At 43.1% G+C, this 15,809-nt stretch overlaps 2 protein-coding genes across 2 annotated transcripts; one reads left to right on the forward strand and one right to left on the reverse strand.

The window, feature by feature from the left end:
• The first annotated feature begins 7,128 nt into the window (after positions 1–7,128).
• Positions 7,129–10,363, forward strand: LOC119189427. The gene is made up of 3 exons (XM_037438984.1): positions 7,129–8,252; positions 8,417–8,646; positions 10,197–10,363. Exons 1-3 carry the CDS (start codon positions 7,984–7,986, stop codon positions 10,361–10,363), a joined length of 666 nt encoding a protein of 221 aa, XP_037294881.1. The 5' UTR covers positions 7,129–7,983.
• A 4,129-nt stretch (positions 10,364–14,492) lies between these two features.
• On the reverse strand, positions 14,493–15,029 carry LOC119189428. The gene has a single exon (XM_037438985.1). The coding sequence runs from the start codon at positions 15,027–15,029 to the stop codon at positions 14,493–14,495; it is 537 nt and encodes a 178-aa protein (XP_037294882.1).
• Between the last annotated feature and the right edge of the window lie 780 nt (positions 15,030–15,809).

Consider the following 15,809-nt stretch of genomic DNA (forward strand, 5'->3'; position numbering starts at 1 on the left):
CTGTAAGATAACTGAGCCACTTCGAACTTGAAATATGTCTGATGATGCCTTAAAAGCCATTGTTAACAATGGTCTTGGCACATTTTTATTTTATTTTAATATTATATTTACATGTTAGAATATTAGGGATTTTCTATACCAAAAGCTTCAAGTGCAGTTTGTGAAGAAAATAAACGAGATGGTTTCATTAGGGCAATACTACTATCGTGTCAACTAATGCCTAATTTTAAAACAAAAACAATTTGATATTTGGGTATTTATAATGAATTTCTGGACAATTCCTATCGTAAGTAATAACATGAAAAAATATTATTTTCTGATTTTCAACTGTGTTGGGGCACCTCGAAACGTCAAGACAAGTTGATAAAATTTTGTATGTTTAATTTATTTATTGTAACGCAACTTTTCATCGGTATGCCGTTCAAAAAAGAAGAGATAAAATTGTCCATTCATTATCGCTCCACCCTAATGTACATAATATGTTGCTATTGTTATTTTTTTTAATATGAGATTTTATGACTAGTTCAGTAGAGTGCACTCGCGGACATTAGAGAGGCACGCGACGGCACGAGTGCTGCAAAACTATTCTCTCTCCCGAAGGAATGTGGCACACCGCCGCGGACGCTCGTCGACACTCACACGCACATGCTGCGGGCCGGTAACCACTACCGACATAGTGATGAGTAGCCGCGAACAATACGCGATCAATAGTATTCCGTGCACTATATGAGACATCTTTAAACTAGCGGAAAATCGTAGCCCTGCTCCATGTCCTTAGCAACGGCGACGATGTTATTTAATGATGCGAGCACACCGGATGTACTTGACTGACAACTGAAGTCAGCTGGAGAGTGACACAGGCTTGTATCAATGTATAATTCGGTCAACAATCGAAACATGCAGCGTCTGTCGCTAAACGACGTAACAATGTATAATGTATATTATATTGGTTATACTGTACTTACTGTCAGGGCCAGTGTAGTCATTGGATACCTTATCATCACGGCAAATAAAAAAATGCTACATTTTATTGCGTTGCACAGAGTGGCACCGATCTCTAGCGCGCCGTCAATTTGTAAATTATTTTTTTTAACAGGGTTTTTAATTCAGAATGGGATAGAGATTGAGAAAACGCGAAACTGACTAGATAAATTGATCTGATCAAACCTTAAGATCACCAAATTACGTAGTACCGGAAGGTTTATTAGAATTTACTAGAGCAACCCAATACGTGAAACGTGGTTGGAACACGAGTCTACCTCGCCCTCTCGCCTTCTTGCCCGCTACAACTACAACTCCTGCACGCCAGGATCAGCAGTGACACGCACTGTGTCACCGAGCGGTCAAGCCCGGAGTCTCAGGAAATACTAATTAGACTTCAACTGTCACAAAATTAATCAAATATGATAAGGAGGGGTTGGAAATATAAATTTATTTAATTTCTGTTCTCTCCATAGCAAAACTCAGAGACAAAATTATAAACTAAAAAGGTATTTTTAACCTAAATCATGGAGACATTTAGAACTGGAAAAGTCAGATGAAGCCACCACGGATAAAATTTAAAAGGGTCCTATCATTAGAACTGATATATATTTTGATTCAAATAGTTGGTGATTGGGTAAGCATATCCTTGTTGGATAAAACCCCGAAATTAAAGAAAATAAAATAAAAATAGTTGGTAGCTACAGACTAATAATATAACCGCGGCACGCAGTGCTATAAAAAGAAAATTTGGAAAATAGAGAAAAATTGCCATTATAAAGGACAGTATTAATACAAAAATTATGAACTTACAATTTTCGAGTATTTGCGTACCCCAAAAAGAAAGTGACAAAAAGGTCTGAATATAACGAATACTAGATTTTTATTATAGTAAAAAAATTGTAATTCATAAATTCGAATCCAGAATAACAACATTTTCATTTTTATAAAAAACAAATTCTATGTATAAAAAGACTAGTTGATCTGATAGACGTTGTCCGTTATTCATAGTTACGTCCTAACTATGAATTTGCAGCGCGCATTCTGTCAATCGCTGACAGTTATTTCAAACAGTTGACTTGTATAAAATTAATATTTTCGTTCCGAGGAGAGTTTAATGAGGAGATCCGTAGGAGAACAAAGGTTACCGACATAGCCCATAGGATTAGCAAGTTGAAGTGGCAGTGGGCCGGGCATATAGCTTGAAGAACCGATGGCCGTTGGGGTCGAAAGGTTCTAGAGTGAAGGCCACGTACAGGCAAGCGAAATGTTCGGACGCCCGCCTATAAGGTGGACGGACGATCTGGCTAGGTCGCAGGAAGTCGCTGGATGCAGGCCGCTTCCAACAGGTCGACGTGGAGATCCTTGGGGAGGCCTATGTTCAGCAGTGGACTTCCATTGGCTGAGATGATGATGATGATGATGAATAATTTCGTTAAGTGTTCTTAAATTTTCAAATTTTCCGCCCAATTTTTGAATTTTTCTTTCATAAGAACCTTCACCTGACAATAAGAAACACAAAAAATATTGTGAAATCGGTCCAGCCGTTCACGCGTGATGGCGTGACCAAGAGACATAGGGATTCATTTTTATATATGTAGATAATACTATTGAAAATTTTATATTGTGCAAAAATGTGAACATGTTTCTCAACGGGTTTGATTTTCATAAAAAAAAATCACAACCTTGTTGGTTCTTTGCCGTCTTTCTTTACATTTTTAAGACTTTTCTCAGTTTAATATTATTTTCCCATTGATGGAAAAATTTTGGCAAACACGAACATGAACAACTTTTATTTCGCAGGCAAAAACGCGTTAGCTCACTTGGAGAGTGAGTGGAACGGTTATGTTCGTTCCACGGTCTTATGGCCTAATGTCGACACTCGGGCGTATGGCATAATTCGAGCGATCATTGGAACGACTTTCTAACCCCGATCCCTGAAACCCACTCTGGTCTTCTTCGGCGCATACGTGATGGTTCCGGGGTTAGGTCGTTTCACTAAGATAGCTGCTCGAAACCGTCGCTGCACGATACCGCAGAGATACTGCAGAACCTTTCTAATACACACACGCTAAAAGACGCCTTTGGCGTTACGACATCGGGAGACTAATTACATGTATTTTCGTGCACTTGCCACGATTATAACATGAATACAGCGACGGTCACTGCCAACTTTTTCTATTGACTCCTGTCTGTTTTTTTTATTATAATTTATACTGTCGCTGTCTTTTAAGTGTTTTAAGGATTGATAACGGGTAATAAATTGTTGGTCTTCCAGCAATGCCACTAATCCTGCGAAACGAAATAGAAAAGCTGTTATTTCGTTTCGCAGTTTACAGTAATTTGGTGGTACTATCTCGATTAACCTGGCACATTTATGTTGTATAATAAAGTAACAGTCTACCATTACTAATACAAAATATATAGTAGGAATTATATGTAGAGTGATAGATAATGCCTAAGGAATTAAATGTGAATCAGCGTAAGTGCGATGTGACCAATGCGTGCAGAGCATGCGTTGCAGCGCGAGTGTTCACCGGACGCAGGTGCGGCCGCTCGCCTACCAAAAGACTTCAACGCGCTGTATACACTACATACATACAAACCGACGGGAAATCATAAACCGCTAGCGGTGCATGTTTATCTCGCAAGATTTTTTACGAGAACCGTATTTTGGTCAACATTATGTTTTATAATACATTCTCTAGCTGCGTGTGAAAATTGTTTTGATTAGATAGAAGCATGCATTCATTTCAATTAGGCCCATAAACTTCCAAATTATTTTCGATGGGAAATCAAGTTGTTGGACGCTAAATCTTTGTTCAAATTTGATCGTTTTAAACTTTAAAGTGATCCATCTGTCTGATGGTCTAGCGTCTGATTGGAACATAATATTATGTACTAACTAATCGTAGGCTTTAAATTTTATGCGATAGTCTCTCACATTGTATGCGTTAGAATAAATCCGTCGTTTTATTGGTCAGCTAATATGCAGGTATAACTAGATATTGCTCGCTGCTTATCACGCGTAGAATACCCATCGGAACAAAAGATCAACTCTGTATTGTTACCGGGATAGAAACTCTATAGTTGAAATAGACTTGTCACCAAAGTTACATGGTAAAGTGCATGTTTGTTGGCGGCGTGTGCGTCGTGGCGCGGTGAGTCAGACGCGTGGTGCGCATGCGCTACTCGCATCACCGACATTCCGCACTTCTGCCGTCCAATACACCAAGACTAATTGTCGCGCGCCGCTAGCCACTGGCCACTGCAGGGTTGGCACAAACTTCGCGCCATTTGGTACCGCGACATATATATAAAATTTTCGCGTCCGACACGCATTTCATATTCATTCATTGTTACGAGACATCATCGATATCGAACTTTGGTGAATTCAATTGCGGAATGTGAGGACTTAACCCAGAATGCAGCAATACTAGGCACAGCCCTGCGATCGTCGCGTGCCATCAGGCGGTTGTTTTGCGCGAGTGACGCTCGTGTGTGGGAATGTCGTCGCAATAAGTGTCAGCGGCGAGAGCGGCCGCGCGCTTATCCCTTCCCTCCCACCCCGCCGCGCCGATAGAAACACGTCGGTGATGTGTTTTGCTCGTTTCCCGCATATCGCGCCGTTCCTGGTGCCATAACTTGGGCATTGACGTCAGGATGAGGCGTGTTTAACGGCCAATTCGTTGAGCTCAGCGCGGGGCATGTGTCTTATGCTCCAGCGCAGAACGCGAAGTGACGCGATGGTTATATGACGGTAACGCGGCCGCCATCCAAATTCCAAACCCTATCCGCTCCAATATTCAACTGACGGAGATTTTGCATGGATGAATCACACATAACGAACATGAATTTAAACGAAGAGGTCGTCTTTTTTACATATAAAAAAAGAAATGATATTTCGAGACTAAGATTCATGATGATTAATCATGCAAGTCGTCAGGTAAGGTCAGTGAAATAAATAAGTGAAAAGGAAACAGAATGTGAAAATCATTACTCCATACCTGACCACTGTGCACGAGCGTGGATATGATGGAATGTGCCAAAGTAAAGTTTAGTGAAGACGGCGAGTATGTATGATGTATGAAGCATGTGTTTCCGAGGTATTGTCCGGTGGGTGAGCCGGCTAGAGTGGCGGCGCGCGGCGCATGCCCTGCCGAAAGTAAAAGCGGTGCTGAGCGGCGTGCACTTGTCGCGACGAGCGACGCGTGCGCATTTTTTGTCCGCTCTATCAGCGGCTCGGTTGATTTATGTGCGCGCGACGCCAACTCGCAACTAAATCGCACCATTTACATTAAAACGCTGTTCCTCTAGCATTTTACGGTTTTTCCTACGTTTGTTTTAATTATAGGATCATTAGCATTACTCCGGGTACAGTTAATAATACGAGCTCGCACGTGCCGCGTGCGCCGGTGCGGTGCTACGACGTTCGGTAGCGACTAGTTTTGCTCTGTTTTTTGCCATAGCTGTGAACTACTTACGTTCCACAGGAAAAGAGGACAGTTTTAATTATACGTATTTGTAAAATCTTACTCTTACTTTGCTTATTTCTTACTCTTAGTAATATTATATATAAATGAATATTATAAATGTTTGAATATTTGTTAGAAGTAAACACCGAAACGGATTTGGATGAACTTTGCCATCCACATATACTATGTCCTGGATTAACATATAGGCTACCTTTTATCTCTGTTATTTGCTCAATTGATATATCATATATCTTGGATTTTTCAAATAGATGGCGTTGGCATCGTACCTGTGTACTCCTGTGAGTAGGTATGCATTACTACAGTGATTTTGGAATTTTTACAGCATGAAAGGCTTTTCATGTGCTTGAAGCTGTGAGCATCAACTAGTTATATTATAAATTGTTTTAATCAGTCTCGTTGTTGGGTCATAGCCGCTCATATGTGAGAGTCCGCTTGGGTAGGTACCACCGCAATGTCTATTTCTGCTACCAAGCAGCAGTGTGTAATCACGGTTGTGCTCCGGTTTGAAGGACATTGTAGCCAGTGTAACTACTGGACATAGTGAGACTTAACATCTCATGTCTCAGGATGGCGAGCGTAGTGGAATACCAAACAATACTTTGTAATTCAAGGTGTTGGATGATGTTTCTGTTGTTTTTGGGCCGTCGTATCGCACATCATGAGGCGAACGACGGATTCGTCTCGTCATTGAAAGCAAAAAGAAAAAAGAAAACAAGAATGTGATTGGCCCCTTCACATACATGTCTTCTTTACATCACCTCGTCACGAAGAGCTGCCCGCTCGATTTGTAACATACACCTGTTATTACGGATACAATCCATAATAGTTTATGTCATTCATGATGGATCCAGGCGGTGCCCATCGGCGCGTGTACCAAGAGAGGCACTGTGATCCGGTGACAGAACCGTACCCCTTCTTCCTCCACCTCGCCCCGCTCACTCGCTACGCAGTAACCGGTTTGTTGTGTATTTTCGTCGTTGACGTGTAGCGACGTTATTCGACCTCGTTCTAGTTCCTTCCTAATATATACAAAATGTCTACCATTAATATTGTATGGTGGTAGATTTAGAGCGCAAGTAGTGACGGCTACCCTCATCCAAGGGACCTTCACACGACCATGGGGTCCGCTATCAGTTATCACCTTAATCCTGGTGTGTTGGCAAATTAAAAGATAGTCTAGTTTGGATATAATATTATATTTTTTTTAATCAAGTCCACGTATACGGTACTCATTGACAATGACTCGTGGACGGACGAGCTGCGCTCGCGTATGCCGCTCATCACAGCTCTTCGCAAGTATTATAACTTTCACGGAATCCGAGGGCGTTTCACTTACATTAACGAAAGCTCTTTCAAAATACACCCGGATGTGCGCGGCGCGGTTAGGTGCGGGGAAGTGCCCTTCGATCTCGTACTAATAAAAGGTTTTTGACGCGGACCGCGCGGCGTGCGGCGCGGCCGCGGGCTCCGTGGCGCGCCGTGAAAGGGCGCCGGACGACCGGTTGCGTCTGAGCCCCCTCGCCTCCGCTCCCGCACCACCGCTGCACCGACCACTACTCACAACATCATAAAATAATCAGGTGGACCGAACAGTTGGCCGTTTAGTGACGATAATATTTGGTTGTGACGCGTACTTAAAAGCTACACGGGCTTACTACTGCAATCAATCGGCGTCTCGTGATGAGGCAACATTAGTTTCAGGAGTGATATCGCTCGTATGATTAAATAACAATTCGACCAAACATCGAAATTGATATTTTACTACAGTGAAAATCTAAAGTTGGTATATCACGCTCACCGTGCGCCGACTCTTGTGCCGGCGCAGCAGGCTGTCTTGAATCTGACATTTAATTAATATTTCTATAACACTAATGCTACAGGCTGTATGATATTGCTTGTGAGTACCTCCGCCCTTGTCTGTAAGTGTTATTTATGCCACTTCATCAATTCTGGGATGTATCACACACATTAATAACTAATTGCACCAATTTACTATCGACACAACCAATTACTTTTGTGAAGCTCATCTCATTGTATTTTTGCTTTATATTGTTTTTATCTAATTTAAATTAAAACAACTAATTTATAATTAAGTCCAAAAGTTGTAACCTGTTTTATGGTAGCCTAAGATACATGGTCTTTGGGGGTTACTGGCAATTCAAATTAATACAACACGTATACACAGTATGTATTGTATGATGTATTATATTTTATCATTTAACGAAGCCTTATTTTGTCATAACGTTACAACATGTGCACTGTGCCATAGAGTTAGCTAGTTAAAACAACAGTCTGTTTTGTATTTGAGTCATTTAAAATTGAACGATATGATGCAAGACCGCGCAGGCAATTAGACCATGTTTTATAGACTTCGGTTTCGAGTGGAATGGACAATAGCTTATAAACAGCGGGACTTAAATGGATGGACAATTACAATAAGACGCAATGAAAACAAGATTCAAGTAGACAGTGATATTATTGAGAAGGAGCTCTGAATTGCACCTGAATGTATTTGTTGTCTAGAGGCGCATTTGTACATAACATGAAACGTAATATTTATAGACGCATCGTCGTCGAACGAGGCGGTGCACCTGCAGCGGCGGCTGCTAAGCCTCAGTTCGGAGCTGGTGACGCTCCGAAACCACTTGCACGTGGGTGCGGGTGGAGCTGGCGGCGCGGGCGGCGCGGGCTCGCAGCCCGCCGTGCCGCCGCGCGCACACCACCTGCCGCCGCCACCCGCCGCCCTGCCCCACCACCCGGCACCACCACCACCAGGTACTTCCCGCTGCTATTGCTACTATACCCTGTATTCCTATTCTTAATATCCTTACTCCCAAGCTCACATATTCCACGTGACATGAGTGCTATTGCTCTTCCTTTACTTGACCTACCCTTAACCCGAACTCACGTGGCCGTGTTTGATATTGTGATGTGTACAGAAGCTCGATGGCGGAGTGCGCCAGCTCCGGCGCCGACGCCGACGGCGTCTTGCGCCGGTGCAGCGGGCGCCGGCGGTGCGGGCGGTGCGGGCGGCGCGGGCGGCGCGGCGGGCACGGGCGGTGCGGTGGGAGGCGCCGACGTGGACGACCTCATCCACCTGCGCGGCCCGCTTACCGAGGACGCGGTGGTACGCACACTGCAAACCAGGTTCTACCACAACAAGTTCTATGTAAGTTACTTTCTTTATGACGTATATTTTTTAACGGCTCCGAACGCAGACAACCTAACGGCTCATCTGATGGTAAGTGGTGACCATTACCATGGACGTCGGCAATACCAGAGGCATAGCCATTCGCCTTCTACCATAAAGATATCATTTTAAAATCTCATTTTAAGACATTTCATAACACCGTGGGAGTACTTATTCTAGAGTGCACATGTGACTGATAAAATTGATCTCTGCAAATGCATACTGCTGGCAGAAGTCGTTTCCAGACGAAAAAAATTAACTTTACTCCAAAAAACGGTGACGGTGTCATCGCAATCAATTCTTAACATCACCCAACATTGTATGCATTTTTGGGAGAGAATTTACTTCTCTTGCGACCCAGTAACTTATTATAGTTTACAGTAATATAACAAAGTGAACTTTTACAGAGGTACAATAATTATAAATGTGATAACTGCAAAAGTAAATTATTATATAAAACATTAAACGCTTAAACGACTAAATTTTGAATGCTCACGCGTCACCTAACGGGTTCACACGCTCTTATTGGCTGAGCACGCATGTCGCGTCATTGGGAGCCAATGACAGTAAATTCCCGAAGTAATCCGAGGTTGGACCCAAAGGTGGCTATGCTCATGACAGTAGTAAATAATGAATATTCTAAATTAATGGAAAGGCGACTAGATGGGGTTTTGTGGGCACTGCGGGGCGAGCAGGGGAGGGACTGTTTGCTCATCTACTTCAATGAGGCGATCCCAAGACGGACGCCAACGCGGATAGTTGGCTTCGCGTTGACATAGACATTAAGACAGTCTTTCGGAATTCAGGGGCTCCCTTAACTCCCTTCTTAGTAAGTGAGACGGACCGCGAGGCGGCATCGCGCGGACTGCTCCGCGTGGCTGTCGTTATGCAACACGATATCCCAGGGCTGTCTCTTATGCGTCGAAAAAGGCCACGACGGGTTCTGGTCCCTATCTCGGCGTGTATAGTGAGTTAGGGACTCGGCGCAATGCTCCGTCGGACCATGCTATACTGCCGTAAACATTGGGTCGTAACACCAGTGAAACCTATATAATACCGCACACAACTTGTTAAAACACCGGGATCAGCCTTTGTATATACGGTTCCAACAGACCGGCATAATTGTGTCGACTGCCGAGGGATAATAATCTCTCGTCAGTCGAAATTCTATTGCACCGCACTCTTCTTACCAGAACGTAAAGTGGGGTAACTTTGCACGTATAAAAGTAAAAAATAACCTTTCCACTCATCTGTCCTGTGGGGGTAGCGATACGTTTTGGCCCGCGATAAAAAAGAGTTTGTTTAAAAAATATAAAACATAAACAGTTTATCGCGTGCATTAATAATTTAATCTAATCCGGACACCCTACAGTGTTGGATACGTCTTTATAAGAAGCTTTTAATATACTTTGCAATTTTAAGAGTTGACGTCAAGAGTTAGTGGCATTATAGCTGTTGGTTGTTTTGAATATACATAGTAATATTGAACGTTTATTTATAAGTAGTGTTTATTTGTGTGCATTTTGCAGACGATGGTGGGCCCGATCCTGATCGCAGTGAACGCGTACACGGACGCGTGCAACGCGCGTCACGCTTGACGGCGGCGCGCGCGCACCGGCCCGAGCTGGCGCGGCTCGTGCACGACGCCGTGCGACACCAGGCCGACACCGGCTACCCGCAGGTACAAGGCTTCTAGATTCTTTTGATATATACCACCGATTGTAAATACCATTCATCTATCTATCTATCTTCTATCTTCTTCTATACGCTATACTTATAATAAATCTGTAGAGAGGTCAATTCTGTACATGAAATATATTTCCAAAATAACTATCAGGGGGTGATTAGGGATCGATACTGATGCCAAAAATGCAATTAGTAAAATTTTTGTCTGTCTGTCTGTATAACCGTTATAGAAACGAAAACTACTCGACGGATTTTAACGAAACTTGGTACATTTATTTGTCATACTCCTGTGCAGGTTATAGTATACTTTTCATCACGCTACAATTAATAGGAGCAGAGCAGTGAAGGGCAATGTTGGGAAAACGGGAGAAGTTACTCCATTTTTTAAGCTTCCGCCGCGTGTTCAACCTTAATTGTTAAAGCTACACAGAAATCATGTATGACGGAAATGTTCGCCTTAAAATTATATAAAAAATATCCCACGACAGCATATGTCTATCTTTTATGGTTGACTCACAATAACACGTGTAGCTCCCGATAGCATAGCTGTATCGTGATGATACATAGGGACATAGACGTATATTCGCGTGACGATGGAAATGCATGCAAGTACTCACATCTGCCACTGCCACACGACGTCAGGAACCCGCCTTGGTTATACTGCTGCACTCCGTCACGTTTGTCAGGACACCACACACAGTTAGTACACACAATGTAAGGATTATGGGTCCTGGGAAATCTATACTTTCACAGTTATTGTATTAATTATGAAGCGCGCCGGGGAACGTGCCGCCATCGATGCACCAAACTTTTGTTACTAGCGTCATCCGCTGGATGGCGCGGGCGTGTGGCCTCTCGTTGGCCAGCGGTATTGGTCGATTTAGTTGGCGGCAAATGCGTGCGAATTTGAATACCTTTCGCTCTCACACACATACCACCATCACGCGAATTATTATAGAATCAGTTTATTATTATAAATAACGGTTACGAAACATTCCGCCCACCAAAATACATTAATGTATTTTCCAAAATTTAAGAAAAATTAACCTAACTTAAAAGGCATATGATTACGAACTTAAAATTATGAACTATAGGTTTAAGTTAAGTTACGTTATTCGTTTTGATTCGGCAACGGACAGAGTTTGACTAAAGGCCTCGTGAAACGAGAGCCTTCAGCAGTACGTATCGTGGCAATGCGAACTACGCCATCAGGACTCGGATGTAACTCTTCAACCCGAGCTAACGGCCAATGTAACGGAAGCGAATTATCGGCTTTAACAATAACTACTGATCCTACGCTCAACGGTTTTGAATGCTTAGTCCACTTCGCCCGCTGAGTCAGAGAATGAAGATATTCATGTTTCCAACGGTTCCAGAAATCCTGCTGAAAACGTTGAATCAGTTGCCATCGGCCCAAACGATTTATGTTCAAAGAAGTTAAATCTTCATCAGGGATAGATGTTAACGGCTCAAGAGTTAGAAAATGCCCTGGTGTTAGAACAGCAAAATCATTAGGATCTGAACTCAGAGGACAAAGAGGTCACGAATTTAACATCGATTCGATTTGTACAAAGAGTGTTGTTAACTCTTCAAATGTTAAACATTGATCGCCAACGATACGATACAAGTGCGATTTTACGGATTTTATCTGTATTTCCCACACTCCACCAAAGTGGGGACTTGAGGGCGGATTGAAACGAAATTCGATTTGATTAGCATGAGCAGCACTTCGCATATATTCAGTTAATTGTGCATTAGCACCAACGTAATTTGTCCCACAATCAGAATGAATTATGCTGACCCGTCCGCGTCGCCCGGAAAACCGACGCAGAGCACCGAGGAAAGCATCCGAAGAAAGATCTGAGACTGCCTCAAGATGAACTGCGCGAGTTGCGAGACAAACAAATAAACATAAGTAAGCTTTAGTGATTTTCGCACCTCGATATTTACCGGTTTTAATACGAAAAGGGCCACCGTAGTCGATCCCTACAACAGAAAACGGTTTTACCTGATTCACACGAACTGCAGGCAAGTCACTCATGAAAGGTTCCAGTGGGGATGGATGCGTTTTATAACACGACACACATTTGGATAGGCAATGCCGAATGGCACGTTTAGGAGACAATACCCAAAACTGTTGCGAAAGAAGATACTGCGTGGTATTCACGCCCGCGTGACAATTTTCACGATGAACGGCTTCTATAACAAGGTAAGTTAACCTGGATTTACGAGGGAGTAAAGCGGGGTGTTTATGCTCGAATTCGAGGCCGGATCTTGCAAGGCGACCGCCCACCCTGAGAATTCCCTGCGCATCGAGAAAGGGGTTCAACTTACGCATCTGTTTCGTTAATAATTGTCCTTCCCGCAACTGGCGTATTTCGTTTTCGAAAAGGATTGTTGATTGTGCTTTACGACGATCAACAAAGCGGCATGAAGCTCAACACGATCGAGAAAAGGATTTGAGCAACGAATATTTTTATCTCGTAAAAATCTAATGAATCTTAACCACCAACAAATGATACGCTGTATTTTCCGAATCGAAGAATAACGAATGAGAAGAGTGTCGATAAAGGAATTCTTCGCATCGTCGGAGGTAAAGAACGTTTTTAAAGCTTTTTCCTCAAAATGAAGGAGGTCCTCGTTAGGATTAATTTCAAGTTGTGGCCATTGCTGAGAAGGGGAGCGAAGCCAGGCGGGACCCGCCCACCATAAGCTATTGTTGACGAGATCGGATGGCAGCTGACCACGAGAAGCTACATCTGCCGGATTATCTTCGGAATCCACATGGCGCCAGTGAACGTCTGGAATGACTTCGTGAATGTGACTAACGCGATTCGCAACGAAAGTTTTCCAGCGCGAGGAGTGAGAGCGAAGCCACGCTAGTACAACGGTAGAATCAGACCAGGCGAAAACACCAGTAAATGTTAACCGGGACGAGAAAACATCCATGGCAAATTTCAGCAGGTCGGCAAGAAGAACTGCAGCGCAAAGCTCCAACCTAGGAAGGGAAGTGGATTTTGTAGGTGCGACTCGCGCCTTTGAACAAACAAAGAAGGTCTGAATATTACCCTCAGCGTTCACGGTTCGTAAATAAATCACACCACCATAACCTGTTTCCGAACTGTCTGAAAAGCCGTGTAACTCCCAAGAGATACAGTCCTGTCCAGCAAACAAACGGGGAATCTGTAAAGATTCTAACAATGGTAATTGTTCAAGATATCGAGACCAAAACTGGACTATATCATTAGGAGGGTCTTCATCCCAACCTATCTCAAGGATCCAGAGGCGCTGAACCAACACCTTTGCCACCAAAATTAATGGCGACAGGAAGCCAAGTGGATCGTATATACGTGCAAGCTCGCTAAGAATGTTACGCTTCGAACATTTCTTATGCTGAGGAGTTACTGAAAAAAGGAACGAATCATTACAAGGATCCCACTTAAGACCTAATACCTTGAGAGTAGGGTTGTCGTCAACATCCATAGATACAGGATCGGTTAAGCAATATTCTCGTGGTAAATCAGAGAGTAACTGAGGAACATTACTAGCCCATTTTCTGAGTTCGAAATGCCCCTTTTTCAAAAGTTCGATTATTTGAGTTTTCGCATTTTGAGCCATACGAACGTTACTAAAACCAGTTATTATGTCATCGACATAAACATCGGATCCCAAAACTTGACTCGCAAGTGGAAATTCACCACCCTCATCATGAATCAGCTGTTTGACAGTACGGCATGCGAGAAAAGGTGCGGAAGACACGCCGTAGGTCACGGTATTAAGACGATATTCCTGCACGGGTTGGTCCACATTAGATCGCCAGAAGATGCGCTGATAATCACGATCAGACGCTCGAATGAGAATTTGTCGGTACATTTGTTTCATGTCTGCGGTGAAAACAACAGCATGAATGCGGAATTTTAGCAGAATTTCAACAATATTCGTTTGCAATTTAGGACCTACGAGCAACACATCATTTAACGATAGTCCTCTCGCATCTTTAGCGGAGGCGTTGAATACAACACGAAGAGGAGTAGTGCTGCTCTCCGTACGAAGTACAAAATGATGAGGAATGAAATATTTTCCAATACTCAATTCTTCAGTCGGTACAAGGCTCATGTGACCCTGATCGAGATATTCCTTCATGAAGTCGCAGTATTTTTCATACAACTCCTGTTCTTGAGGAGGCGTTTCTCAATTGAATGAAAGCACCTCAAAGCTGTATCACGAGATCCGGGAAAGGTAGTCTCGTGCTCATCGTTTCTGAAAGGCAAAGATACAATGTATCGACCAGCGTGATCTCTCTCCTGAAGGTCTTTGAAGATTTGCTCGCATCTCTCGTCTTCGACGGTGAGAGGTTTCGAAGGAAGAACGCTCAATTCCTCCAGCTGCCATAATTTCTTCAACTCTTCATGAAGTTGTGGCTCCTCATGAATGAAGAACGAGTGTGCTTCAGGCTCTACGTATCCGACGTTCCCGACCAGCAGCCAACCGAATACGGAATTAAGAGCTGACGGTTGATTGGTGTCACCTTTAATTGATCCCGGCAACAGAAGCGAAGCAAAGCACTCCGCACCTATAAGAAGATCGACTGGACCAGGTTTGTGACAATTTGGGTCTGCTAACTGCAACGCTTTAATATGATGCCACGAAGATTTATCAAGTCGAATTGATGGCATCTTACCACAGATACTTGGTAAAAGTCAAGGCTTTGATGGTAAAGAGAGCTTTATCGCTTCGCCCAATATCAAGATGTACTATACCTGACACTGGAGCTGATGAATGACCCAATCCACTAACCTTATTCGACGTCGAATTACTGATGAGACCTAATCGATGAACGACATCTTCGGTGATAAAGTGACTTTGACTACCAGAATCAATCAAGGCTCGAAACGATTGAAAATGTCCCGATGAATCGCGAATTTGGACAACAGCTGTGGATAATAAAACAAAAGAATGTTCACGCATGCTAGTCAACACGCGAACCTGATTATTCGGTGATTCGCCATCTGAAACCACATTTGAAGGAGTGGACGCTCCTTCCTCGTGTAGAAGTGAATGATGCCGTTTATGACATTTATAACACCTGAACAAAGATTTACAATCCTTGACGCTGTGAGACAGTTTTAAACAATTGAAGCACCAACGATGAATGCGCGCATGGTTACTGCGTTCCGCGACTGAAAGTTGTACGAATTTATTACATTTGTTTATCGAATGATCACCCGAACAAAATGAACACTTTACGGATATCGCTACAGGTGAATGAGAAGAAGATGAACTGAGTTTCTTGTTGGATACGGAATTATCTGTGTTATTTGCAAGAAATACTGTGGTTTTCTTCTGAAACTTCGAATTACTCGACGATACGCTTTTAAGTGGCTTAGCTTTGTCTGAAGGTTTCCCTACATCAGGACTAACCTGGCTACTCGAAGAAAAATGGTTATCGCGAATTA

Source organism: Manduca sexta, chromosome 15 (genome assembly GCF_014839805.1).
Source record: "Manduca sexta isolate Smith_Timp_Sample1 chromosome 15, JHU_Msex_v1.0, whole genome shotgun sequence".
In the NCBI taxonomy this organism is placed as follows: domain Eukaryota; kingdom Metazoa; phylum Arthropoda; class Insecta; order Lepidoptera; family Sphingidae; genus Manduca; species Manduca sexta.

What these genes read in the sequence shown, in the direction of transcription:
- LOC119189427 (XM_037438984.1), top strand. Translation starts at nt 7,984, where the DNA reads ATGTATTTGTTGTCTAGAGGCGCATTTGTACATAACATGAAACGTAAT. An exon ending in CCCGGCACCACCACCACCAG is followed by an intron (nt 8,253 to 8,416) that starts GTACTTCCCGCT and finishes TGATGTGTACAG; the next exon opens with AAGCTCGATGGCGGAGTGCG. An exon ending in TCTACCACAACAAGTTCTAT is followed by an intron (nt 8,647 to 10,196) that starts GTAAGTTACTTT and finishes TGCATTTTGCAG; the next exon opens with ACGATGGTGGGCCCGATCCT.
- LOC119189428 (XM_037438985.1), bottom strand. Translation starts at nt 15,029, where the DNA reads ATGCCATCAATTCGACTTGATAAATCTTCGTGGCATCATATTAAAGCG.